The sequence below is a fragment of the Lynx rufus genome, unplaced genomic scaffold (assembly GCF_022079265.1).
Source record: "Lynx rufus isolate CCGP_SWC_20201006 ecotype Redwood Valley unplaced genomic scaffold, mLynRuf1.p SCAF_3, whole genome shotgun sequence".
In the NCBI taxonomy this organism is placed as follows: Eukaryota; Metazoa; Chordata; class Mammalia; order Carnivora; family Felidae; genus Lynx; species Lynx rufus.
In genome coordinates this window covers 158,170,071-158,197,214 of record NW_025814845.1, presented here as the reverse complement: position 1 = coordinate 158,197,214, position 27,144 = coordinate 158,170,071, and the positions used below count along the sequence as shown (strand labels likewise).

The following is a 27,144-nucleotide window of genomic DNA, read 5'->3' as shown; positions in this document are numbered from 1 at the left end:
TGACAGACTAAAAGTATATGTAAATTTCCAGATATTACCTTTTCAAATCACTTAAAAAAAGACAACAAAAAAACCCCACAATAGGATCTGATGATAGTCCCCTTCATACTGTATCGTGTTAAAAAAAAGATTGGCATAAGCAACACTTACTAACCAATGATGGTGGGTTATCATGACATGTAACACCAAGCTGACTTCTGCATGCATATACTTCACATCCTTTACATTGAACAATGACATTTACCGTACAGCACATTCAAAGTCAAAGTATGGAGCACACTAGTTGCACAATCTTTTAACTATCCAAGCAAATACTTCCTAAGACACCCAACTGTTTTTGGAACAAACAGTAACAACAGGAACGCATTCCCATCTCACTCTTAGGCTACTCAGATTTCTTTCTAGAATTCACATCAATGGTCATCCATCACAACCATTCATCTATTTCCCTCAAGTTCTGTTCACAGGACGAACAGACGATACATACCGTGCAACTCTTATACAGTGAGATGGCCGGAAAGTAAACCCCTTCAAAAATATCTTTGTAGGCCACACCTTGATTGACACCGTTTTTATAAAATATTATCTGAAACAAAAACAACGGTTTTACTTCAGAATTTAACAACAGAACAAGCAAACTGAAGAACTCCCTTGGAGAACCCTTTACAAGCACTGCCACCACGCTGGTAATGATGTCTTCTCAGAAGAGCATACAGCTGGTGTAATAACGTCTTCTTACATTTTTAGGGCGTATTTACATGTACCAATCTAGCTGGTCTTCAGGTTTTTCAGAGCATATTTATATGCACCATGTAAATGGTAGTCTTTAGGTTTATTTGCTTCGGAATTCCTACATTACCTGTACCAAAGCATTCTTTCTATTATTCGTTATACTATCTGTATAAAAAACAAACTGGTCTTCTGCCGATTCCTTAGAACCGTACCTACTTAAGCTTATTTATTTGATCCCTTCCCTTGCATCAGATTCTCACTTCCGCATTTCTACTTTGAAAATCTCTTCAGATCCTCTAAGTTTCTGAATCCTCATTTTCTTTGTCCTTTCTGTCTGGAAATTATTCTGAATATCCTCTCTTAATCACTACATATGGACTTCAGAAAAGACCCCCTTTTCTCAAGTAACTTTCTCTGCCTGTTCTTCCCAGCAAGAGCTGTCTTCTCCTGGGCTGGATTTTCTGGCTGTATCATCCTAGGTCCATTACCTGTTTCCCTCTACTATTTTCTCCCCTAAAAACAACTGGAAGCCTACTTTATTTTCTCCTACATTAGCTTCTATTACTGTCCTAGACAGCGATCACAGCATTTTTAGGGAACAGTGTTTCCAGCTCAAAATTTTCTTCCACCCCTTCTCCTATTTTGGGCCAGACTGTATTTATGGTACAACTTTGGCCAACAACCTTGGAAAGGGGAAGTAGGGAAAGTTCTAGAGGAACTAAATAAGCCATTACAGCTCCTGCTGCCTCTGGGTCACAGAGCAAGGTCCCCTCCTCTTCTATTCAGTGTTCCTCCCTCTGTACTTGATACTTCCCAAGCAGAAGAAATATCTCTGCCTTGCTTCCTCAATCGCATATGGATTTCCTTATTAGGCTGCTGCTTTTACCCTCTGCACTGGAGACTGTCCCTAGAAGAACACCGATCATCTCTCTGAAAGCGGGATGGTGACACAGGAAGAGCGATCTGGTCCCACAATCACAGCAGGCAGGAGAGGGAGCTTGCTCTGCGGCTGGCGAGCTCTCATAGCACATACCCCTTCAGTCCTCTCTGGGCCTCACTTTCCTCACTTTTATAATTAGGAGCCTGGTCCCAATCTTCAAAGTTTTCTAGTTCTGACATTTTTATGATCATGACTCACCGACTCACCTCACTATGGGGGGTCTGCTTTAGGCTCTTCTCTGCTTTATCCACAAAGTCTTTTTCCTCAAAATACAAATAACTCTTGAACTTTATCAAAGCCTTGAAAACCAAGAAAGAAGGAAAGGGAAAAAAGGGAACATTGAAGCATCAGCTACATCATCATGAAATTAAAAAAAAAAAAAAAAAAAAATTCAGACAAGTAGCACTGAGTCCTTGTGTTTTGCAACAGAAATTAAAAATCTATGCAGGGTTAGCTTTGCTAGATTTTAAACAACTATGTGCTTCTTAACAAATACCAGATGGCACATACTTGCTAAACATTTTCAAAAAAAGACATTTTCTAAGATTTGCGAGGAAATACATACACACATATATATACTTTCATCACAACAAAAATACCCATTAAGTTAAAAATAATTCAGTTTTTTTCCCCCTCAGTAATCTCAGTGAAAGAAATGACAACCTTACTGGGCCTAAAATCTCCTATTCTATAAAAACATTTTTTTAGGGCCAATTCCTTCCCTCCTAGTTCCCTACCTGTTTCTCCTATAGGTGGGCCTCTGGGTCACCCCTTCCTTGCTGGTTCCCAAGAGCCTAACTATTCACTCCCAGGGAAATATATGACATTAACTTTTAAAAATTTTAATCTCTAGCACATACATATATTAAGCATAGTAAAAAAAAAATTCAAGAGATATACAAGAACATGAAATTTCTCTACCTCTCCCCATGTCCCTCAACACTTAGTTTCTCTTTGCCAAAAGGGATCTCTGCTCCAGTGGCCTTGTATCCTTCCAGAATGTCTAGGCATATATTAATATCTTCAAAATTAAAATCAAACAAAAAACCCCACATCAGACAAAAACACAAAGAAGCAAAAAGGACTGATACTACCCAATTTAAAGACTGACTCTAAAACTACAATAATTAAGACAGTGTGGTACTGGCATAAAGATCAACAAATAGATCAATGGACTAGAGAGCCCAAAAGCTAAATGTCTGCATTCTACTTATAAAACCATCTGATTCCGGGCGCCTGGGTGGCTCAGTTGGTTAAGCGACTGACTTTGGCTCAAGTGATGATCTCACAGTTCATGGGTTTGAGCCCCACATCAGGCTCTGTGCTGACAGCTCAGAGCCTGGAGCCTGCTTCAGATTCTGCCCTCCCTCTCTCTCTGCCCCTCCCCCACTCACACTCTGATCTCTGTCTGTCTCTCTCAAAAATAAACAAACATTAAAAAATTAAAAAAAAAAAAAAAAAAAAAAAGGGCAAAGCAAGACCCCAAAAAGTCATCTGATTTTCACAAAGGGCACCAAAGAATTGAGAGAAAAAATTTTCAAAAACTGATGCCCATATGAGGCGCCTGGGTGGCTCAGTCGGTTGGGTGTCCAACTTCGGCTCAGGTCACGATCTCATGGTTCTCATGAACTCATGATGTGCGTTTGAGCTCCACATCAGCCTCTGTGTGGACAGCTCAGAGCCTGGAGCCTGCTTCAGTCTGTGTCTCCCTCTCTCTCTGTCCCTCCTCTGTTTGCTCTCTCTCTCTCAAAAATAAATAAGAAAATTTAAAAAAAATTAAAAAAAACCACACCCATCCATGTGGAAAAAAATTAAGCTTCATCTCTACTTTACACCATATACAAAAAGTAATTCGAGGTGGATCAAAGATCTAAATGTAAAAGCTAAAACCATGTTTTCAAAGGAAAACATGGAATATCTTCATGAGTGGGGAGTAGGCAAAGAATTGTTAACTTATAGAAAGCAATAGAACTATAGTATATGTGCTGCCGAAGCGAGCACAAAAGCAATAGAACTATAAAAAAAATTTGACAGATTTCATAAAAATTAAAAATGTCAGTTCATCAGAAGACACCATTAAGAAAATGAATAAACAAGTCACAGACTAGGAGAAAAAATTTTTTTAAAAAGTCATATTTTGTAATGTGTATTCATTCTTGAGAGAGAGTGAGCAGGGGAGGGGCAAAGGGAGAAGGGGACAGAGGATCGATCTGAAGTGGGCTCTGTGCTGACAGCAGCGAGCTGGATACAGGGCTCAAACTCAGGAACTGTGAGATCATGACCTGAGCTGACATTGGATGCTCAACTGACTGAGAGCCACCCAGGAGCCCCCCAAAATAATTTTTAACCAAGGACCATAATCCAGAATATATTAAAAAAAATTCCACAACTCTATAAAAAAAGATAAACAACCTGATTCTTTTTAAAAAGGCAAAATATTTGAAAAGAAACTTTACAAAAGAAAATAGATGAATGGCTAGTAGCACATGACAACCTGCTCACCAGCATTAGTCATCAAAGAAACGCTAATTTAAACCATAATGGGACACTATACTAGGCACCCATCAAAATGGCTACAATTAAGTTGGCAAACAACAAATGGTGACAAGGATGTGAAGCAACTAAAATGACCTTACATCACAGGTGGGAATGGAAAGTCTGTCAATTTCTTCTAAAACTAAATCTATAACTACCCTTTGACCCAAAGAAATGAAAACATGTTTACAAAGACATTTGTACAAGAATGTACATCGCAACTTAATTCATAATAGCCCCAAACTTGAAACAGCCCAAGTGTCCATCAATAGGAAAATGGAACCATACAATCCAGTAATCCCATTACTGGATATTTTCAAAAGATACATGAACACTTATATTTAGTGAAGCATTATTTACAATAGCCAAATTATGGAAGTAACCCAAGTATCCATCTATAGATGAATGGATAAAGGAGATATGGTATATACATACAATGGGATATTAGTCATAAAAAATAAAATCCTGCCATTTGCAACAACATGGATGGATCTAGAGGGTATAATGCTAAGTGAAAGTAATCGGTCAGAGAAAGACAAATACCGTATGATTTCACTCATATGTGGAATCTAAGACACAAAACAAATGAACAAAGAAGAAAAGAGACAAACACAAAAAAAGACTCTTAACTCTAGAGAACTGGTGGTTACCAGAGGTGGGGGTGGGGGAGGAATGTGTGAAATATGTGAAGGGGGAAAACAAAAAATAAAAAAACAAAAAAAGGAACATGTGAAGGGGATTAAGAGTATACTTATCATGATGAGCACTAAATAATATATTGAATTTTTCTTTTTTTTTTTTTTTAAGTTTATTTATTTTGAGACAGAAAAAGTGTGGGCAAACTAGGGAGGGGCAGAGAGAGAGGGAGAAAGAGAGAATCCCAGGTAGGCTCCGCACGGTTAGCGCAGAGCCCGACGTGGGGCTCAAACCCATGAGCCACGAGATCACGACCTGAGCCGAAGTCGGACACTTAACTGACTGAGCCACCCAGGCTCCCCTGTATGGAATTTTTTAATTACTATATTACACACTTAAAACAAATGTAACTCTGTATGTTAATTATAATGGAATTTAAGAATTTTCTAAAAATAGGAAAATGGATAATTATATGTCAACTATAATCAATAAACCTAGAAAAAATGGGAAAATAGATAATGCCCCTTCCTCACATGCTCTCTCTCACAAAATAAACATTTAAAACAACAATCACAAAAAATCCCAAAACCCAAAAGATTATGTACTGCATGGTTCCATTTATAAAATAAGTTTAAGAACAAACAAAACTAATGGAATAGAATTATGATAGGGAAAAAAATTTCAAGAATGGTTGGCTCTGTAGGGATGGCAGTTGGGACTGATTGGGAAAGAGCATGAGGGAACTTCTTGGGGTGATAAGATTCTAGTGTCTCCTTAGGGGTTTGGGCCAAACTCAAAACTCAGTGAATATACATTTAAAACTTATACATTTCATTTTATGTAAATTTTGTATCAAAATAAATAAATAAATAAAGGTTGAACTCTAGCTAATGATATGTATCTTGAAGTACTTGGGCGCAGGTGATGGATACATATTTTTAAAGTTCATTTATTTTGAGAGAGAGCATGCACGCACACACACAAGCATGTGTGAGTGGGGGAGGGGCAGAGAGAGAGAATCCCAAGCAGGCTCCACACTCAGCATAGAGCCCACAAACTGTGAGATCATGACCTGAGCTGAAATCAAGAACTGGATGTTTAACTGACTGAGCCACCCAGGCGCCCCCTCCCCCCTCCCCCCCACTGGTGAGGTATGTTGATGGCTGTAATATTTTCTGAAGTGCATTAAAACAAGATGGATGGATGGATGGATGGATGGATGGATGGATGGATGGAAGAATAAACAGATAACAGGTTAAGGTAGAATCTAGGTGATTGGTATTTGGACACAGACTTTAAAATTCTTTCAACTTTGTTACATCTAAAAACTTTCAAAATGAAATCCTGGAAGAAAGTGTGAATGCTAGGTCAGCATTACAAGAGAACACTCAGGCCACGGGTGCAGGAATATGTTGGTTGCCACAGGTCTTCAAACCCAGGAATCTCTCAGGGATACAAACTCACCTTATCTTTATAAGTATCGGGCAGTGACTTGGCTGTCTCTGTATCTTCAGGAAGATTGATATAGAATCCCAGGACGTCTCCCTGTCCATAGCCAGAAGAGTAGTGTTTGCCAATTGACTGGTGGAACTTGGTTCCCTTTTTGCTCCTCCACGAATAGCTAAATTTATCATAACCTAAGGGAGCTTGGAGGTTACCTGTCCCAATAAAGAGATGTACAGGAAGTCACAAGATTGCAAATTGACTCTGGTTTGCTAAAAGAAAAATTTCTACTCCTTTTCACTGTATTTTTTGGTCAGTTTTGCAAAATTCCTGACAAACTTTCTCACAAGTAAAGAGTTATAAAAATATTTCTAGGGAATGCAAACTACCTTATCCTTTAGGAAGTGAATTTTATGCCTATAATCCAATAAGCCAAAAAGTCATGAAGCACAACCACATGGTCTATACCTTTCCGCCTGCTGTGATGTCCTCATGATCGCTCCCACTCACCTAAGGGCTGGGACCAACCCAGTCTGGCAGCAGTGTCAGGTGGCATCTCATCCACTGTGATTTCAAAGTACCAGGCACCCTTCCGTACCCCATGAGAAGCCCGGACCATGGAGTAGCCCTTCTCTCCAACCACAGTCAGCCGGTCATCAGAGATCTTTAACTGGGGAGCTGCAGTGTGGAGATGGAAACAAAGGCCTGCATCTTACTGGAGGCACTTAGAGACGATTGCCACAAAAACCGGAGTCTCCTACACTCCAGTAAAACAAAGTAAAAAATCAGAAATACCAGATCAGGGCTCTCAAGTTCAGGAGGTTCAAAATCTCAACATTAAGATACGGCCGAAGGAGAGAGGAAGAATACGGAAATTAAGTGGTCAGATAACCTAGTTTTTATTAAATGTGATATTTGAGATAACAGGTTAAGAGTTAATTATGCTGTCTATTCCCTAAAATATAACAAACCAACTGTAATGTGCTTGGATCCTGATTTGTATAAACCGCCCCCCTTTTTAAAAATAGTATGTATTAATTCTTGAGAGACAGAGAGAGACAGAGCAGGAGCAGGGGAGGGGCAGAGAGAGAGGGAGACATACAATCTGAAGCAGGCTCTACGCTCTGACCTGTCAGCACAGAGCCCAAAGTGGGGCTCGAACCATGAACCGTTAGATCATGATCTGAGCAGAAGTCAGACACTTAAATGACTAAGCCATTCAGGCGCCCCCTTCCGCCCTTTTTTTTTTTTTTTTTTTAAGTAAGTTTTAGGCCCAGCATGGGATTGAACTCATGACCCTGGAACCAAGCTCCATGTCAGGCTCTGCACTGATAGCATGGAGCCTGCCTGGTGCTATCTGTCTCTCTGCTCTCTGTCTCTCAAAATAAATAAACTTTAAAAATAAAATTAAAAAATTAATAAAAGACTTGGTATTTTATTTTGAAACAATGTTAGACTTCCAAAAACAGTACACATTCCCCATATGCCCTTCACTCAGCTTCCCCAAATGTTAACACCATCTACAGTCATAACACAATTATCAAAACCAGAAAACTGACAATGATACAATGCTATTAACTAATCTATACATCGTCTTCAAATTAAGCCGATTATCCAAATAATATCCTTTTTCTGTTTCAGGATTAATCCAACATCCACATTTCATTTAGTTGTCATGTGTCCTTAGTTTCTTCCAATCTGAGACAGTTCAAGTCCTTCATGACCATGACATTTTAAAGAGTGCTGGTCACTTTGTTTGTAGAATGTCCCTCAATTAGGTTTGTCTGATGTTTCCTCCTGTTTAAGCCCAGGTTAAGCTTTTTGTAAGGAGTATCACCAAAATAATGCTGTGCCTCTCAGTGTATCATATCAGGAAGCACATGATGTCAAAATGCTGATACTGTATTAAACTTTGATCACTTGATTAACGTGGTACCTTACAGGTTTCTCCACTATAAAGTTACTATTTTCCCTTTGTAAATAATGAGTATTTTGTGAGGAGATAAAAAGATATTTCAAGGAAATCTGATTATGGACTGAATTCAGATGATAGCAAGAAATGATCTATTTTGTTAAGTGTGATAATAGCATTGTGGTTATAAAACAAAATATCCATATTTTTAGAGTATGAAGGGTGAGATTTACTTCTTACAAATTCAGAAAAAAAAAGAGAGATGCAGAAATAAACAGATAAAATAGAACAAAAACTTGGTAATTGTTAAATCTGGGAGAAAAGTATATGAAGATTCATCGTATTCATCTTTCTATGAGGCCGTTATGTAAGATAAGGGGACAATCTAAACCAATCGGAGGGGACATAATGACTTGGAAGTGAAGAAAACAATGACAAAAGATAGGAGAACATTTCCAGGTGGTTTAGGTTGATTTTATCAATGTAGAAACATCACAAATCCAATTAAGACTTAATTGAGGAAAAAGTATTTGAAACAGCGTTTAACACTAGAAGTTGTCTGATTCTACTGGAGGAAGCACAAAACTTAGCTCTAGCTTTTACAAAGGCCTTTACGACTTACACAGTACTTTCGTAGGTAGACAGGCAGGTAGGCAGACTCTCTGACCCTTGCAACCACCATGCCTACTATGCAGATGCGGAAGCAGAGCATGTGGCTGTTCAAGATCACACCGCAGGCTGGTGTGGCCTGGCTGACAGTGGCAGAGATTGAAAAGCCCTGGATCTGCACTCTTTTGGTTATGCCACCACGGCTTGTGTACCAGCCAGATACAATGGTAACCTATTTAAATTAAATGCATGTTGTTTAGCAGAACTTTATTAGGTATTTGGGAAATTCTACCTTCTCAAATACAAATTCTTCATCCTTTACTCCTTCCTGAGAAATTCAGCCCTTGAAATCACTAGGTGGGGGCTGAGCAAGGCAAGTGTTCAGGACAGAATAAAACACTAAAGGACTGGGGCGCCTGGGTGGCGCAGTTGGTTAAGCGTCCAACTTCAGCCAGGTCACGATCTCGCGGTCCGTGAGTTCGAGCCCCGCGTCGGGCTCTGGGCTGATGGCTCAGAGCCTGGAGCCTGCTTCGGATTCTGTGTCTCCCTCTCTCTCTGCCCCTCCCCTGTTCATGCTCTGTCTCTCTCTGTCCCAAAAAAAATAAATAAACGTTGAAAAAAAAAATTATAAAAAACACTAAAGGACTTACCTCCTCATAAAACACTTATTAATTACATAGGGGAAATAAGTTAGCGTTACAGTGGCTAAAGCCAGCCGATACCACCTTAGCAAAACGATCAAAGTGGACATGATCAGTAATGGGACAAATTAAAACCAAGAACCACCTGACAGGATGCAATATGAAGAACACAGCATTTTAATGATATTTCTGCCAAAGATGCAGAACTGAATTGAATCCCAAGTATTCAACCAGGCAAACTCAAACTGAGGGATATTCTATAAAACAAGTGGCCTCTAATTTCCAAAAGCTTCAAGGCTGGGGTGCCTGCGTGGCTCAGTTAATTAAGCGTCTGACTCTTGATTTTGGCTCAGGTCATGATCTTACAGTTTGTGAGTTTGAGCCCCGTGTCAAGCTCTGTGCTGACAGAGCAGAACCTGCTTGGGATTCTCTCTCTTCCTCTCTACTACTTGCCTGCTCAAACTCTCTTTCTCAAAATAAATAAATAAACTTTAAGAAAAAAAAAAGCTTCAAGGTCATCAAAGTCTAGGAAAGACAGAAAAACTATTCCAGATTAAAGAAGACTTGAGACAGGACAACTAAATGTAGCACACACTTCTCAACTGGATCCTCTGTTATAATGACATTGGATCAACTGGAGAAACCTGAATATGATCTGAGGACCATCAGAGAGTAGTTAATTAGTGTTAATTTCCCATCTTTGATGGCTATATACTGGTTCTGTAAGAATGTGAAAATTTAAAAAATACCCACTAACTCTTTGATACTCTTCCTTTGTAGAGGTGGAGCCTAATTTCCCTCCACCTGAGTGTGGGCTGAACTTAGTGACTCATTTCTAACAAATAAAACAAAATTGAAGCGACCAACTTCAAAGATAGGTCATAGAAGATACTCAAACTCTACTGCGATCTTGGATCACTTGCACCAGAACTCTGCTTCCAGGGTGAGGACAAATAAGTGGTCTATGGAGAGGCCCACATGGTAAGGATCTAAGGGCATCCTGTCAAAGAGGCATGAGTGAGCCATCCTGGAAATAAATCCTCCAGTCTCTAAGTCCTCAGAGACGGCAGGCTCATCTAAGAGCCTGATCTCAGCCACGTGAATTCTCCTGAGCCAGACCACACAGTCAAGCTGCTCTCAGATTCCCAACCCTCAAAAACCATAGAAAATAATGAACATTTGTAGTCTCAGACTGCTAAGTTTTATGTTAATTTGTCAAGCAGCACTAAATAACAACAGAAGGATAATGTCCTTGCTTGTAAGAAATACACAATCAAGTTCTCAAAAACCAGAGGGCATCATGGCAACTTACTCTCAAATGGTTCAAAAAAAAAAATTTGGTACTGTTCTTACAGCTTTTTTTTTTTTTTTAATTTTTTAACGTCTGTTTATTTTTGAGAGAGCAAGACACACACAGCGTGAGCAAGCAAGAGGCAGAGAGAGAGAGAGAGAGAGAGAGAGAGAGACACAGAAACCCAGGCAGGCTCTAGGCTCTGAGCTGTCAGCACAGAGCCCGATGTGGGGCTTGAACTCATGAACCACAACACAATATCATAACCTGAGCCTAAGTTGGACACTTAACCAATTGAGCCACCCAGGCGCGCCCCTGTTCTTACAACTTTTTTACACATCTGAAATTATTTCAAAATAAAAACATTAAAAGATACAATACAGATTTATCATTAATTTTTATTAGGCTCAGCATGAGTAGCATAAATGGCAAGCATGCATTGCTTTTCTATATATTCTAATAAATGAATTTACTATTAAGGACCAGTGTTCCTACTTTTTCTCCCCTCCTCCAAAATTAAAGCTGTGAAGTATAGTGAAACAAGACAAGTCTCACTTCTTAAAACCTGAAGTCACTTATTTGGCCCTCCCCTACTTGCCCTACTAGCAAAGTATGTTCATCACTACAAGAAGTCAAACAATCCACATATAATGGACATCACACCATGGAATTACATCACTTCACTTCCAAATGACCAGTATCAATACAAGTGTTCATTTCTAGCATGAAATCAAGAAATAACGGGCTTCCAAATGCAATAAATATATGACCTGTTTGGATCCAATTCAAAGAAACAACTGAAAGAAGTGTATTTTAAACAACTGTGGAACTGTGAATGTGGACTGGGTATTAGATCATTAAGGAATTATTATCCATCTTATTTAGGAATAATAATGGTATAATGGTTTCATTCTAAAGAATCCTTGTTAGACACAAATACTGAGGGTTTTTTTTTCATATTTATTTTTGAGAGAGAGGCAGAGAGAGAAAGAGTGAGAGCACAAGCAGTAGAGAGGCAGAGAGGGAGACACAGAATCCGAAGCAGGCTCCAGGCTCCGAGCTGTCAGCACAGAGCCCAACACAGGGCTCGGACTCACAAACTGCGAGATCATGACCTGAGCTGAAGTTGGACGCTTAACTAACTGAGTCACTCAGGTGACCCTAAATACTGAGGTATTTATTGGTGGATAATACGCTATTTGGAACTTGCATTAATACTCGAGAAAAACAAAGACAAAACTCATAAGGTACGCTTGTCTAAAAGTAGTGAGTTTATTATTTTAAGTAGTGAGTGTATTTAAATTCACTTTCACATTCTAAAGGATAATGAAGGCTATTCTGAATAAATCATGTCATTAAAAGAGCTACTAAACATTAAAGAGTTTTATGACAAAAAAGTCATAAAATCAAAAGACAACTGACAAACTAGGAGAAAATGTTCACAATATGTACCACAAAAAGCCAATATTCCTAGCATATAAAGGGACAGATAATTCAAGGAAACACAAATTAAAACAGCACTGGGATATCATTTCTCACTTATGAGACTGGCCAAAGTTAAAACACAGGACAACACATTCTGTTTGTGAGGCCATGCGGAAATAAACACGCTACATTGCTGATGGGAATACAAAATCACACAACCTTCTGAAGGGAAATTTGGCAAGGCTAGCAAAACTACATATATAGTTGCTTATCTTTTGCTCCAGCAATTCTACTTCTGGAATTCTACCTTGAAAACACACCAGCAACAACACAAAACACACATGCTCACGGTTATTCACTGTCTTTTTGTGATTGCGAAATACTAGAAATAATCTAAGTGCCCACAGAATGGCTGAATAAACCAGATACATCCACATAATAATCATGAAGCTAAAAAAATAGAAAACAATTAGGACGATCTCTTCAAAGTGCTGTGGAGTTATGACATGAAGCAAAACGCAAAAGAGTATCTATAGTATGCTGCCCTCCGCATACGAAAAAAAGAGATAAAAGGAAATACACATATATCTGCTTATTTGTGCAGAAGAAACACAGCAAAGATAAACTAGAAACTAAAGAGACTGGTTACCTATAAAGGGTAGGTGAGGGGAAAAAAGAGAGAATGGGGTTGCAGGGATGGGGTTGCATTAACCTTTTCATACAACTTTACTCCTGGAACCACAGTACTGTTTCACACACCCTTCACATAACCCCCTGACACAGACACATAGACACAGACACACATAGACACATAGACACACACACACACTCACTCTTTGCCCCTCCCCCAAAAGAGATGGGAGAACCTAAAAACAGCATACAAACACTAACAAATGAGCCTGTTATAAATGAGAAACACAAGCACACTGAAGGTGGTGAGAAAGAACAGAATGAATCTAAGTTAACAGTAACTTGAAGGGATACTGCGAGGCCAAAGACAAAGAGCTGTGCGTAAACACTGGAAGCTCGTGAAGGTTTCTCATAGAGGTTAGCAATTCTGAGACTGCTTTATGTGCATATGAGAAGTGAACAAGGGAATACAATGCAGATAGAGTCAGGTGTCTCACGGTTGGAGAAAGAAGTGACAAATAAGGAAAGGTGGAGGCCTGGAACAACCCTGCAAGCATTTGGGAGCCAAGCTATCAGTACAAACTCAGTCTAGCCCTGTACATATACGCATCAGTTGGTATACATATACTTTCCTACTTCTGTCGCGGGAGTCTGGAAGTGACACCCAGGGAGCATACCTAACACTTAGATCTTTATTTCCAAACATCATTTTCCAATCAAAGGAACCAGGGCTCTTCAGAGAAATAGCAGATACTTGGCCTGGGGCATGGAAAATACAAGATAAGCCAGGAACATTTTGTGATGCCAGAAAGTAAAGAAGTACTTAGAAAAAAAAAAGATGAGGCTTATCAAAAAAAAAACCACACAGGAACTAACCTAAAGAAGCTCCCAATGGCCAAAGCGGGAATAATTTGAGCAACTAGATAAAGTATACCCCAACAGAATAAAATAAATATCTGAGTTCACACTGATATAAATAATCGAGTAAATAATAAATGGAGAAGAAATAAAAAATCATCAGGCAAACACCATGTCAATAATCACTGCAGAAAAGATCCAGGTACTAAAATTAGTGAGCAAAATATAAACAGAATCCAAAACAGACCTGGGAAAGGTGGCCAGAGATTTACAAATTGTGAGATCCTAGAAAAGAGGCATTAATGAGGAAACTAGTGAAATGTAAATGAAGTCTTTAGTTTCATTACAGCATTTACTAATGTTTACTTCCTGGTTTTGACAACCATCAATCCTATAAGATGTTACCATTAGAAGCTTGAGGAGGAGATGTTACCATTAAAACTATTATTTTTGTAACTTTACTGTAAGTTTAAAATTAGTTCATTAAGGGCACCTGACTGGCTCAGTCAGTAGAGCATGCAACTCCTGATCTTGGGGTTGAAAGCTTGAGCCCCATGTTGGGTGCAGAATTACTTAAAAAATAAAAAATAAAATTAAAAAAATAATAAGTTCAAAATAGAAAAGTTAAAAAAACCCATATATATATATATATATATATATATATATATATATATACACAAATGGCTAGAGCTTAAAGGAAGACAACAAGGAAATTATTTCTTGTGTGTTCAGCTGAGTCTAGTTAGAACTAGGCGGCAGGGGAGTGGTAAAAGACCGACATGTATATCTAATTCTAAACTGGACAAAGCTGAGGACAATATTCAAAGTAACATCTGGGTCCAACATGAACATTATTATTTTAAAGGTGTTTTTAAGTTTGTTTTTGTTTTTTTGAGAGAGAGGGAGAGATGGAGACAGGGAGGGTGAGAGACAGAGAATCCCAAGCAGGCTCCATGCTATCAGCACAGAGCTTGATGCGGGGCTTGATCTCATGAACCGTGAGACCATGACCTGAAACAAGAGTCAGACACTAAACTGACTGAGCCACCCAGGCACCCCCCGACATTGAGTATTAATATGTTACATACCTCGATCATGTAGGGCTAACAAAACCCGTTCATATAAGCAGGCTCTGTAGAGGTCTCCAGGAATAGGTTTTCCTGCCCAGCAGTCAAGTTCAAGTTTCTCAGGGTCAGGGGCATGGGGATCAGGCTCAGCTAGAATATACCGATAGCCGTCTTTGTTAAATGGGTGTTCCAAGGGGTAGCCATGAGGGGGAAGGCGCTGAGCAGAAAACAAAGGATCACTGCAGAAAGGAAAAAAATAATATCAAGAAACTAAAACCCCCTTAGCTCAAATGGCTTCAATTCTTTAAGAAGGACATCTGATTTATTAGATTTCAGCAGGAACACATGCAATTTCACACATGCTTTTCATTGCTCAAACAGAGGATCCTGCCCTCTGCAGGTAAAACAGGGAAACAAAAAGCATCCGCTTTTAAATTTAGCAAAGTAGTTTTGGTCAAATTACTCTAGCCTGTAGGAATAGCTATGAAAAGGAGGCAGTATGTCCTAAGGGGAAAGTAAGGAAGAAGGGGAACAAGGGTGATTTCCTTTATTATGTTAATTACTAAAACTAATGAACAGAAACTCAGAGATAAGACTGGGAGTACTTACAATCTTAAATAAGAAAAGACCAGGATTTACTGAATAAAAAGAAGGGAAGAGGCTTGAGGGCAGAGGCACACAGCTGAAGTAAAAGAGATAAAGTTCAATCCTTTCTCAGGATGTCTTAACAGCATTGAACTCTACTCCCCAGGCAATGCGCCCCAGGTGCTGCCCCAGCACTCCCCTAACAAAACAAATGTGTAAACTTCGATTCCCAGCCTGGCATTATTTTATCCCTCAAAGCGCTCAAGATTTGAGAAAAATGGACAGGCTTTTTAATCTCAGACACCTGAGCTACTGAAGAGTGCAGCTCTGTTCCCTCTGATGGGCTGTGCCAGCACCAAAGATGGCCTAACAGTGGTGAGTGCGAGTGGGTGTTTCTGCCCACCTCCGGGCCTTCTTGGTGGTCCCCGCGGTCCCTCCATCTTGCTGCTTGCGCTTCGCTCCTCTTCCTTTTCCACTGCTTCCTGCTGCAATTCCCCCTTTGAAGAGAAGGCAGATCACTTTCAATAAGCTGTCACAGAAGCTTCATGTGGATGTGGAAATTCCATGGTGACTAACACTCCTGTCGTGCATTTGTGTAACACCACACACAGGAGGATTTCCTTCCTGAAAGCATATTGGGGTTTCACCCTGGTTCTGAGAGAGTCGGCTGAAGGTCTCACAGCTCAGAACTTTGGGTTCTGGCAGTAAGCTCAAATGAACCTAGCACTAATGACACCTGTGTTACACATTCAACCTTCCTTTCTTAAGGAACTGCAACTACTGGTACACTTTCTGAGGATGTGACACAAATGCATTTTCGCGCATTCAGACTCCAAACACCCACATCTAAAAACAACTGCAAGGATAAAATTTGTTTTCCACCCAAATCAATACGAACACCCACAACGAATATCCTCACTACAAGTAGATGTTCACTCACTTGATCTATGCAGGATATATTCCATAAACATAATAAAGGCACAGTATCCGCTAAAGCACTTAACTTGAATACCCAACAAGACAAAGGTACATAAAACATAGAAAACAGAAACAAAAATACTAAAAAGGTGTTTCTCTCCAGTGCTGCTAGGTATCCACTCTGGTTGTTCATGACCCAAGTAGAAAGGCTTTAAATTTAGTAGGCAACTTTTACAATTAAGATTGTGCCAATGCATAAAATTCAGGTCAGACTAACCCAGCTTGTGGAATTAAGAGCGAGTATCAATAAAAAATTTACATATTTTATGCAAAAAATAATTTAGCAACGTACTAAGGCCACAAGGAATACTACCTAGTGATTTCTGAAATAGGTACTTTGAAGTTTTTGTCCAGTTCTGTCTTTCCTCTCAATTTGTTTTTCTGTCAGAAAATGTCCCTGAACTGCAGGAAAACACCTTTATGGTAACAACTGCATAGAGTACTGTATCTTAATTTGGGGCAAGCTTGGAAATTCTCAGCAGTTCTGCTGGAATAAAAAGGATCAAGACATTGAGAGCAGGTCATATTCTGCATATACAGGACCAGATTGATGCAGAACTTCCTTTTATGAACACACCATGTATTATTCCTATTTTTCATTTTTAAAAAGGTTTAATGTTACGCTGTTGCAATATCAATTTGAGTTTGTGTTACCTTAAAAGACTATGGATTTCTTACTGTTATTGGTATTTTAATTAATTTGAAAGAGAAGTTTTAGAACCATCTTGAACAAGATGCACTATATTAAGGTGACTGCTGGCCATGTTAGGCAGAATATGACAACGTACAAGCTTTTAATTACTAACATTCAACTGGAACTATGGTTTCATATCAAGTGCTATTGCCATCATTTCACGATGCTTTAAAATTTTAATCTAGTTTTAGCTTCTACCACAACTCAGCAAAAAGCGTTTTCCAAACCACATAATACTTAAGTCTGAGAGGATGAAAGAAGACAGAGGAGGAATTCACCTCCAAAAGAGACTCCACCTGTAAGAACAGAAGTGGCACCATGTATTTGTCAAATTTTAACAGTTAAAAAGGGAAAAAATGGTGTAAAAAGATAAACAATACAGTTAGCTATTTCCAACCCATCTCAGAATATTAGTGACAGTGGAAATGATTACACATTTAAGATGCTACTGCACCAAAGGACAAGTTAATGTTGCCAAGTGTTAGATGAATAGCTAGTTGCCTCCCAGCTACCCCAACCTTTGTTAGATTACCATTAGTAATAAAGTCCATTCCTGTCATTAGGTGGATTACTGACAGAAAAACATCTACAGCTAGTGATCAGTACAGAAACGCTGTCATGGGAATAAGCTGAAGTTTCAGGGCAAGAACAATTAGAAGATGGGCAGAGGAAGTCTGTTAAATAACAGCTGAATTAGCAGTAAGAGAGAACAACCAAAACCACACTGGGTGTCAGTGATAAGGATATAGATGGGGAGTCTAAGATAATAAGCACAGTAAATCTGACTTTAAACCTGTACTTTGTTTTATGCTAAATCTGTTTCACTTAAGACCAAACTGGTGTAAAGGAACAAACAGTTCTCCACTACCATCTGTCAAATCTTTGGCCAGCTTCACAAAACTGAGGTTTGGACTGTAAAGCATCTTTCTAAATATCCAGTTAAGAGTCAACCCAAAGGATGCCCAATTCTAGGCATATTTGGATCCAACAGCTTACAAATATTTCATCGAGACATTTAAACACTTACCATTTAGATTCCCGCTTGTAGACACAGCACTGCTTTGTTTTTGGTTGTCATAAGCAGGACCAATGTTACTAAGATCCTAGAGGGAAAAACATTCAATTATAAAGGGAGGCTATATAATCAAACCTATCTGGCAATGCTCAAAAAACCAGGAAATCCTAGTAGAATGTGAATCAAAACTGACAATCCTAAGAAGCCTGAAATTTACAGGGGTCCAAACCTGGATGCTTCAGAGATCAACAAGTAACATGTGTGAGGCAGGCCAAGTGTAAGGATCGAAGTTAACAGTGAATTGGCAGGGGGCGGGGCGGGGGGGGGGGGTGTTGGAGCGGGAGATGGCAAACAGGAGTGCATGAATGCTATTTTCTCGGCCCCCTGTGGGAATTCAGGCCCACTGTAATCAGATCTTCTCATCCTAGAAGAAAAGACAGAAATCTGAATTTCTGCCCCCAGCACATTAAGTTAACAAATGCTTGATTCATCTACCCTAAGAAAACTCTGGCTAACCTGACTGATTCACGTGAGCCTGTTTTGTAGAGTCGCCTGACCACAGATAAGGGGAGCCAAGCAACTGCGAAGAAGGGACCAGGAGTGAACAAAAGTAACCTCTGTGAGGACATGCCCCAAGATCCCTCCACCCCACGTCATCATCCTTTATGCTGTCATTTTTTAAGCACGCGTCCCATGAAGAGGCTTGATTCCTTAATGTGCACGCCCAGAAAGGAAGAGACCTCCTTTTGTCCCTATATCAAATCAGCATATTCCCTTCAACCTACATACCACCCCGTGACATCCTGACTCCTACCGTTAAAGGCACCCAACCCACACCCTTTGTGAAGGCCGATTTGAGAAATTTTCTCCCATCTCCTTGCTTCGCACCCTGCGATAAAACCCTTTCTGCTACAAAACCGGTGTCAGCGTTTGGCTTATGTGCATCATCGGGCAATGGGTCCTCACAGAGTAACATTTCTATGTGAAACCTTTAACTTTCAATGCTGGCAGATCAAACATTTCAAGGCACAGCTAGCTGAAAGATTTGGCCTCCTGAGATGCCAAATGTGACCCATCGAACAAAGAATGGACATTTTCTTTCTCCTCAATTGTTCACCACAAATTTCTCTTAATAACACATTTTGAAGAGTAAAATTTGAGATGGAAAGAAAATTAGAAATAACTTGGCCCAGCATATTTGTGTTACAAGTGAGGAAATTAAAATTAAAAAAGATAAAAATGATATGCAAAAGGTTGTAATGTTAAGGGGAAGAACCACAACTAAAACACTAGTCTCCTGGTTTAAGGTAGGGGTTTTTCTCCCCACACATGACAATAACTGCTTACTTGGGGCTCACCACGTTAGAGGCCTGGAATGGCCTGCAGCAAACAGACAAATGTAAACAAAACCTGATTCTGTCTCCAAATCAAAAGGGGAATATAAAGTACCTGATCCAAAAGTCCAAATTTGGGGTAATCTTCTTCTGGGTCCTTACTCCCGGGATCAGGATGTTCCTTTACTAAGAATACATCTCTTTCTTTACTCTAAAAGGAAGCAGTATTTTAGCGTTACCGGAAATTTTATACTTCAAAGTAGTATCAAATGGATGATCAACGAGCAACTCCAATTCCTAAGTGTAATCTCCCCAAATGATAGTATTGCTTTTCCCTCTGATTAGAAAATACACGACCATCAAAAAATTCAAACAGAGGAACTTGAAGAAATGAGAGCCAAAGTCCTTTGGAATCCTCCCCTATCCCTCCACCTCACAGATATAAGTTAGCACTGTTAACAGCTTGCTGTGGCCTTCTCCCCAGGTACTCTCTTTAATTCTAAGGACAATAATGTTTAGAACAGTGTTGTTTTTGTTTTTAAATCAAAGGGAAAAACAGTCTGCCATGTCAATATAAATTATACTTGCAAAAGCACAGTGGACCAAGGTTCCCCTGTCGTGTATAAAACATTGATGTTTACTTCAGACACAACTTGGTGATTGTGCGAAAACTATTAAACTTTACAATCAGTGATACCTCACTATCCAAGATTTAAAACTAAGTTGTTCTCATTTTCTTAGTCATCACGTTATTTCAGTGAGACTAAAACAGATTTAATACTTACAAAGAACACGGATTTTTGAAACGTCAAGTCTGATCATTTTGTCTACTCACCATTGTTTTAACAATATTATTTGGCCAGGTCATTTTCCCAGGTCTCTGTCTGGTCGTCATGCACTCCCAGTATTTATCAATAAACGGTATGATATCCTAATTTTTTAAAACAAAATATATTAAGAGTTCTATAGTTGCTTTCAAAGTTATACTCACAAAAATGGAATGAAAACTGCAGCATTTTCAAAGAGCTTGTCAGAATCGAGAGAAAAATCCACGTTTAGTTTTTTCATGATTAAACAAATACATAATTGCATGCAAACAATATACAGATTGTGAGGAATTTCATATAAGTATATACAAGTCTTAGCCTCATAAGGTTTACAATCCAGTTGGAGGGAAAGATCCACCCCATTCCCTTGGGTGACATTTGGACAATGACTCCCAAGTGATTCTCTCTCCTGAGCTCCTGTTTTACCTGCTTCTAACATCTCTATTTGGTCATCCCAAAGCCACCTCAAACTTCTTGTTACAAAACTAAACTTTGTATCTCAACTCATAAATCTGCTCTGCAGATCTCTATTCTTGCTCTTAATGCTCAGAATCACCTACCTCCTAGAATCACAAGCTAGAAGCCAAGGGCATCATCCTTGATTCTTCTCTTGTGCACAACCATCACATCTAAACCGACACCAAATGAATTTTAAGATTTCAGAAAATTTCTCACCCATCAGGCCTCTTCTATCCCCACTGCTCTGATTATTATCCTCACCAGTTCTTGCTGACATGACTAAACAAATATCTGAGCTTGACCTTGACATCGACCTTCCCCCACTGTCACCATTCTGCCAAAGTCCATCAGAGTTAGAGTCTACCACCAAAACCTTCCACCGCTTAGTTCCATGAAATGAAAACCAAATCTTTACCAAAAGGAACTATTTGGGGTGCCTGGCTGGCTCAGTCAGTGGAGTGTGTGGCTCTTGCTCTGAGGTACAAATTCAAGCCCCATGTCAGATGTAGAATTTACTCAAAAAAAAAAAAAAAATCTTTAAATAAATAAAAGGAACCAGGGTTGAATCAGGGAAAGTAGAAGGGAAATCTGGAATATTCTGTTGTTCCAGAAAGTAACCATAAGGACATATCAAAAAGTGTCAGGCATCAAACTCAATGGGGATACACTGATCAAATCTGAGCACCAGAAATCAGAAATCCACAAATTGGGGCACCTGGGTAGATCATTTGCTTAAGCCTCCAACTCTTGAGTTCGACTCAGGTCATGATCTCACAGTTGGTGACATCAAGCCCTGCGTCAGGCTCTGCACTGAGGGTACAGCCTGCTTGGCACTCTCTCTCTCCTTTTTCTCTGCCTCTCCACCTCTCTCTCTCTCTCTCTCTCTCTCTCACTCTCTCTCCCTCCCCCTGCCTCCCCACTCTCTCTCAAAAATAAACAAACTTAAAAAAAATAATCCACAAATCTGCAGGGATACTTTAAAAAAAAAAAAAAAGATGGACAGAAAGGAAAACTCTCTTAACAGAAGAATTGCAAGTAACAAATGTATTCTTTTTCACAATGACCACTCTATTAACTGATTCAGGCTAGGATAATCAGGCTAGTTGCTAAAACCATTGCTTGAAGGGGTCCCAATGAGACATTTACACAATCTCAACACATCACCACACAGACTGCTTAATAATTACAGACAAAAGGTCCCTTTACAATGGAGAAATCTGATAGATACCTCCTCTTTACCCAAGTAATCAAATTTAAGGTCATTAATAATAAAACAAACCAGTATTTTATGCCTCCTGATGTGATACAAGGAAAAAATACACTATACATACATTATCTACATAATATTCTTGCCAAAAGTGTTTAACCTGAACTCTATCATGGGGAAACAATCAGATAAATGCAAACAGAAGAATCATGCCAAACAACTGTCTGGGCTCCCCAAAATTTTAAATGTCATAGCAGACTGGGGTGCCTGGCTGAGTCAGTTGGAGAAACACACAACTCTTGATCTCGGGGCCATGAGCCCCACATTGCGTGTAGAGATTACTTTTTTTTTTTTTAATTTTTTTGGGGTTTATTTATTTTTGAGAGACACAGAGAGAGGACAAGCAGAGGAGGGGCAAAGAGAGAGGGAGACACAGAATCTGACACAGGTTCCAGGCTCTGAGCTGCCATACAGAACCCAATGTGGGGCTCGAACTCACGGACCATGAGATCATGACCTGAGCTGAAGTTGGATGCTTAACCAACTGAGCCACCCAGGCATCCCTGGGTGTACAGATTACTTAAATAAACAAACTTTATAAAGAAATAAACTTTATAGAGAAATAAGTAAATAAATGTATGTCACAGCAGACCAAAAAAAAACAAAGTAAAATAAATTCAGGAACCATTTTAGATTAAAGACAAAAAAGACATTACAGGGCACCTGGCTGGCTTGGTTGGTAGCGCATGCAACTCTTGATCTCAGGGTTGTGAGTTCCAGCCCCATGTTGGGCATGGAACCTACTTAAAAAAAAAAAAGAGCAAGAGAGACATTACAACTAAATGTAATGTGCAATCTTTGCCTGGATCCTAGATAGAGAAAAAAAGCTATGGAGGATAATAAAATGATAATTAACAATGAGAAAATATAATTATATACTTTATATAAAAAATAAAAACTATATATTAGATATAGTATTACATCAACATTAAGTTTTCTGAGTATAATCACTGTACTATGGTTATGGGAAAATACTGGGTATAGTATTCAGTTTAGTCTCATATAACTTAGGGAGATAAAGCAAATGCAGTAAAATATTAATAACTGGCAAATCTAGGAAAATAACTAACAGATGGTTCACTGTACTATCTGAATTTTTCAATGTTTGAAATTTCAAAATAAGAATTTGGGAGGAATAAAAAAACCAGAAAAAATGCAAATCTAATCATAACACATCTCTACTGCAGGAATAAAAAGGAGGTGAGAGGGCTGTCTGACTACTCCAGCCTGCAGGATTAAGTCCTAACTTCTATTCAGTAGAAAAGCCCTTACAGGTCTGATCCCAAGTATATTGGTCTCACTATATACCCTATGCCAGTGTCTTTCAAACTGTAGATTGCAATCTATTAGTAGGTTATAAAATCAATTCTGTAAGTCAAAACTAGCACTGACTAGAACAGAAAATAACAATGCAGAGGAAAAAGAGTGGAGGGTAAGCACTGTTCAGTGAAAAAAAATTTTTTTTCAAGTTTATTTTGAGAGAGAGTATGTGTGCACACACATAACAAGGGAGGGACAGTGAGAGGGAGAGAGAGAATCCCAAGCAGGCTCTGTGCCGTCAATCTCACAGACCACCTCACAGACTGTGAGATCATGACCTGAGTGGAGATCAAGAATCAGATGCATAACCAACTGAGCCACCTAGGCGCCCGTGTTTGGTGAAATTTTTATTTATTTTTCAAGATTTTATCTTTTATATTTTTTGAATTTTTAAAAATATTTGTTATCTTTGAAAGAGAGAGCATGAGTGGGGGAGGGACAGAGAGAAAGAGAGGGAGAGAGAATCATAAGCAGAGAGAATCCACACTGTCAGCACAGAGCCTGATGTGGGGCTCGATCTCTCAAACCATGACATCATGACCTGAGCAGAAATCAAGATTTGGATGCTTAACTGAGCCACCAGGGACCCTTTAAGATTTTATTTTTAAGCAATCTCTACCTACGCCCAACATGAGACTCGAACTCAAGATGCTCTACTGACTGAGCCAGCCAGGTGCCCCTTGTTTCAGCTTAAATGAAAGTGGGCAGGTATGAATGTATAGTAGGCAAAATGTAAACTCCATCGTTCTAAAATTTACTTAATTTTCATATTTTCTTACCGTGAATCACAGTAGGAAAGACTCATGGGTGGGCTAGTCGTCTAATTTTGAGTCCTGACTTCAGTTGTGTGGTTTTGCAGTTTAATAATAAAGGATAATTCGTTTAAATAAAAGGCATGTATAAACCTACCCTCTTCCCTCTGACAAAATCTATAATAATTGTCTATAAAAATAGTTAAACTGGGCTGAGAAGGTTCAGCTCAAGATCTGATTTTTTTTCCTGGTTAAGTTTGTTTTTGAGTAATCTTTATGCACAATGTGGGGCTCGAACTCAAGACCCTGAGATCAAGAGTCACATGCTGTACTGACTGAGCCAGCCAGGCACCCCCTCAAGATTTTTTTTTTTAAGTTTGAGAGAGACAGAGATAGCGCCAATAGGGGAGGGGCAGACAGAGAGGGAGAGAGAGAGAACCCAAACCAGGCTGTCAGCGCAGAGCCCGACATGGGGCCAAAGTCACGAAACCGTAAGATCATGACCTGAGCCAAAACCAAGAGTCAGACACTTAACCAACTGAGCCACGCAGGTGCCTCAAGATCTGATTATTAATTGGGGGATAGACAGTTGTTTGCTTCTATAAAGCCAACCAAAACTATTTAAGGATTCCCCCAACTAATAATTTAGCCAACTGACATAATGTGCACATATTAGAAGTTAGTAAATCACATGAAATCAGTAACAACCACTGAATCTACAGTCATATATTCATAAAAATTGGGGGCAAAGTACTCATTGTTAAAGAGTATATTTAGATGTTCTACCTGATTCTTTGGCATAATTGCAATTACATTAATCTCTTCTCTACCTTATCTTTGGAGAACATGGTTTTTGGATGTTCATCTTGTGTTCGAGACTGCCAAGTTAGGTTGGCCAAAGCACTAAGGCACATTTCTTTCAAGTCTGTTAGAAAGAAAAAGGAAGAAAAAATGATCTATAGTATTATAGTCATGTTACCTAAAGGATATTCAACTAGGTGATCCACAAGTTAACAATTATAGCAGCAAAAAAATAAGAGTCATGATTTTACCTGAAGTGGACCATAGCCATTATTTGGAGCTAAACTCCAATGTTACATAACTTTTACCGGCTACTAGGCAGGAGTTCCCTGATCCTGCTAAGCCCAAATCTCTTTTCTTTTGCAGCTACCCAGAGGACAATTTTGCGGCACTCGTGAGTTTGTTCTTACTTGCTTGCTTCCGGAGGAAATAGGTATTCCCACTATGATGGCACACGTTGCAATGAAAACTGTAGTTGGTCATGAAAGGCAGACAGGATCTGCAGAACAGCCAGATTAAAAAATCAGTGAACTTCTAAATACACACTTCTTTGTAGAAGTAAATCAACTGAATCGACAGGGATCCCTTCCCTACAGTGAAAATAATAATGTTAATATATTAATGTATGATTAAAACTTACAAAGGTCATCAAAACCAAAACAGGGCTTATATTTTCACAAATACCTGGATTTTTCTGTTAAAACATTTAATAAGATATTACCTATCATAGTAGATAATTCAGCACCAGGAAGATTATCACTGGTGCCTTGTCCAAGCTAGTTTATTATAGTATTTAAGCACCTAAAAAGAGCATGCCAGGCCAGTTGTGGAAGACAAAGTAGTCTCCTTAAATATAGTTACATGCAAATATTTGTATGTAAATTATATTTAAATATATCAACTCTAATTTACACACAGACATTTATACACTTAAATACTTAAATATCTCTTTAAAAGGCCAATAATACTGCTGGAAAGGGCAGACAGAAGATATGACAAGATTAATTAAAAATGTAAATAATTATTCAAGAAGACAACACGTAAGTCACAAAACATTACTTGTCTCAGTACCAAAGGAATCCTACAGGTGATAATTACTCCAGAGGAGTTTTAAGGATCCAAGTAGTAACTTCAGATTTAAGAGTTAGAAACATTTTGGAGAACGTAAGTTATGAACTAGATTTGGGAAGATGAGTTGGTTTTCTTTTGTCTAAGTGAACTATATACAGAGATGAGAAAGGCCAACAAGGGGGCAGAGGAGCAAACTGCTGTAGATGAGTTTGTCCCAGAGAGGGGATTTGGAAGAAAAAAAGAAAAAAAAAATAAAGAAAAATAAAAAAGGCTTGAAAGGCAGGAAGTGCAAGGAGCCAGGTAGAGTTGGATTTTTTCTGTGGGTAATGGGAACTCCTTGAAGGGGAAGTGACATGGTTAAAATTTTAAGTGACAGGTTGGGTCCGAAGGAAGAGATGAGAAAAAGCAAATGTAGGGGCACTTGGGTGGCTCAGTCAGTTAAGCATTAGACTCTTGACTTTGACTCATGTCATGATCTTACAGTTTGTGAGTTTGAGCCCCAAGTTGGGCTCTGCACTGACAGAGCACTTAACAGAATGAGCCACCCAGGCACCCCTACGTAAGACACTTGTAGCAGTTCCAGCAGAAGGCAAAGAAGGCCTCACTTAGGGTGAAAGAATAAAAACGGAAAGGACTAGCCCATATACAAGAGAAAAAAATTGGTAAAGCTTGGTGACTGATTAGATATGGAAGATGGGGCAGGGGAAAGGAAGTGAAAGGAGTTCTAACTATTAAGACTGCTTGTATCACAAAGATATCTCCTCAGAAGTGAGTTTGGGGGCAAGTGAAAACTTGTCTGTATTGTATAAGGGGGCCTTACTCTTTTTTTTGTTTTTAATATTTATTTTTGAGAGAGAGAGCAAGAGAGAGCCAGCGCGCGGGAGGTGGGGAGGAGGGAGGGGCAGAGAGAGGGAGACACCGGGAAATCGCAGGCTCCAGGCTCTGAGCTGTCAGTACAGAGTTCCACGCTGGGCCTGAACTCACAGAACCAGGAGATCATGACCTGAGCTGACGTCAGGCACTTAACTCACTGAGCCACCCAGGTGCCCCAGGAGACCTTAGTCTTAAAAAGGAGAAAGTAATAGAAAAATACAAGACTGCTTTAGGTTGTAAGAGAAGAAATCAAAATAAAAGCAGATTTATCTGGACTCAACTGAAACTTGCTTTAAGTATCCTCGAAGAGAAGGTTCCCAAATGTGTGTCTTTGTCACCACTCAAGAAATTAAGAAACATTCTTGTGAATGTTAAGACTGAATTCCCTTGCCTTTACCTTGCTCTTGAACCCTTTCTGTTCAACAGCCCACCATGATAAAATCACCTAC

General features: G+C 39.2%; 1 protein-coding gene across 2 annotated transcripts in view; it reads right to left on the bottom strand.

Annotated features, from left to right (window-relative positions):
* ASH2L (ASH2 like, histone lysine methyltransferase complex subunit) overlaps nucleotides 1-27,144 on the bottom strand; it is a 36,023-nt gene that overhangs the window by 5,865 nt on the left and 3,014 nt on the right. For both annotated transcript variants that reach the window (XM_047090470.1, XM_047090469.1), the window contains exons 4-14: nucleotides 25,162-25,250; nucleotides 24,781-24,875; nucleotides 20,161-20,256; nucleotides 19,441-19,536; nucleotides 18,004-18,079; nucleotides 15,708-15,801; nucleotides 14,741-14,958; nucleotides 6,797-6,964; nucleotides 6,308-6,501; nucleotides 1,879-1,971; nucleotides 488-586 (exon numbers count right to left, since the gene is read on the bottom strand). In XM_047090470.1, coding sequence (XP_046946426.1) covers nucleotides 488-586; nucleotides 1,879-1,971; nucleotides 6,308-6,501; nucleotides 6,797-6,964; nucleotides 14,741-14,958; nucleotides 15,708-15,801; nucleotides 18,004-18,079; nucleotides 19,441-19,536; nucleotides 20,161-20,256; nucleotides 24,781-24,875; nucleotides 25,162-25,250 — 1,318 coding nt within the window. The remainder of the gene's footprint in view (nucleotides 1-487; nucleotides 587-1,878; nucleotides 1,972-6,307; nucleotides 6,502-6,796; nucleotides 6,965-14,740; nucleotides 14,959-15,707; nucleotides 15,802-18,003; nucleotides 18,080-19,440; nucleotides 19,537-20,160; nucleotides 20,257-24,780; nucleotides 24,876-25,161; nucleotides 25,251-27,144) is intronic.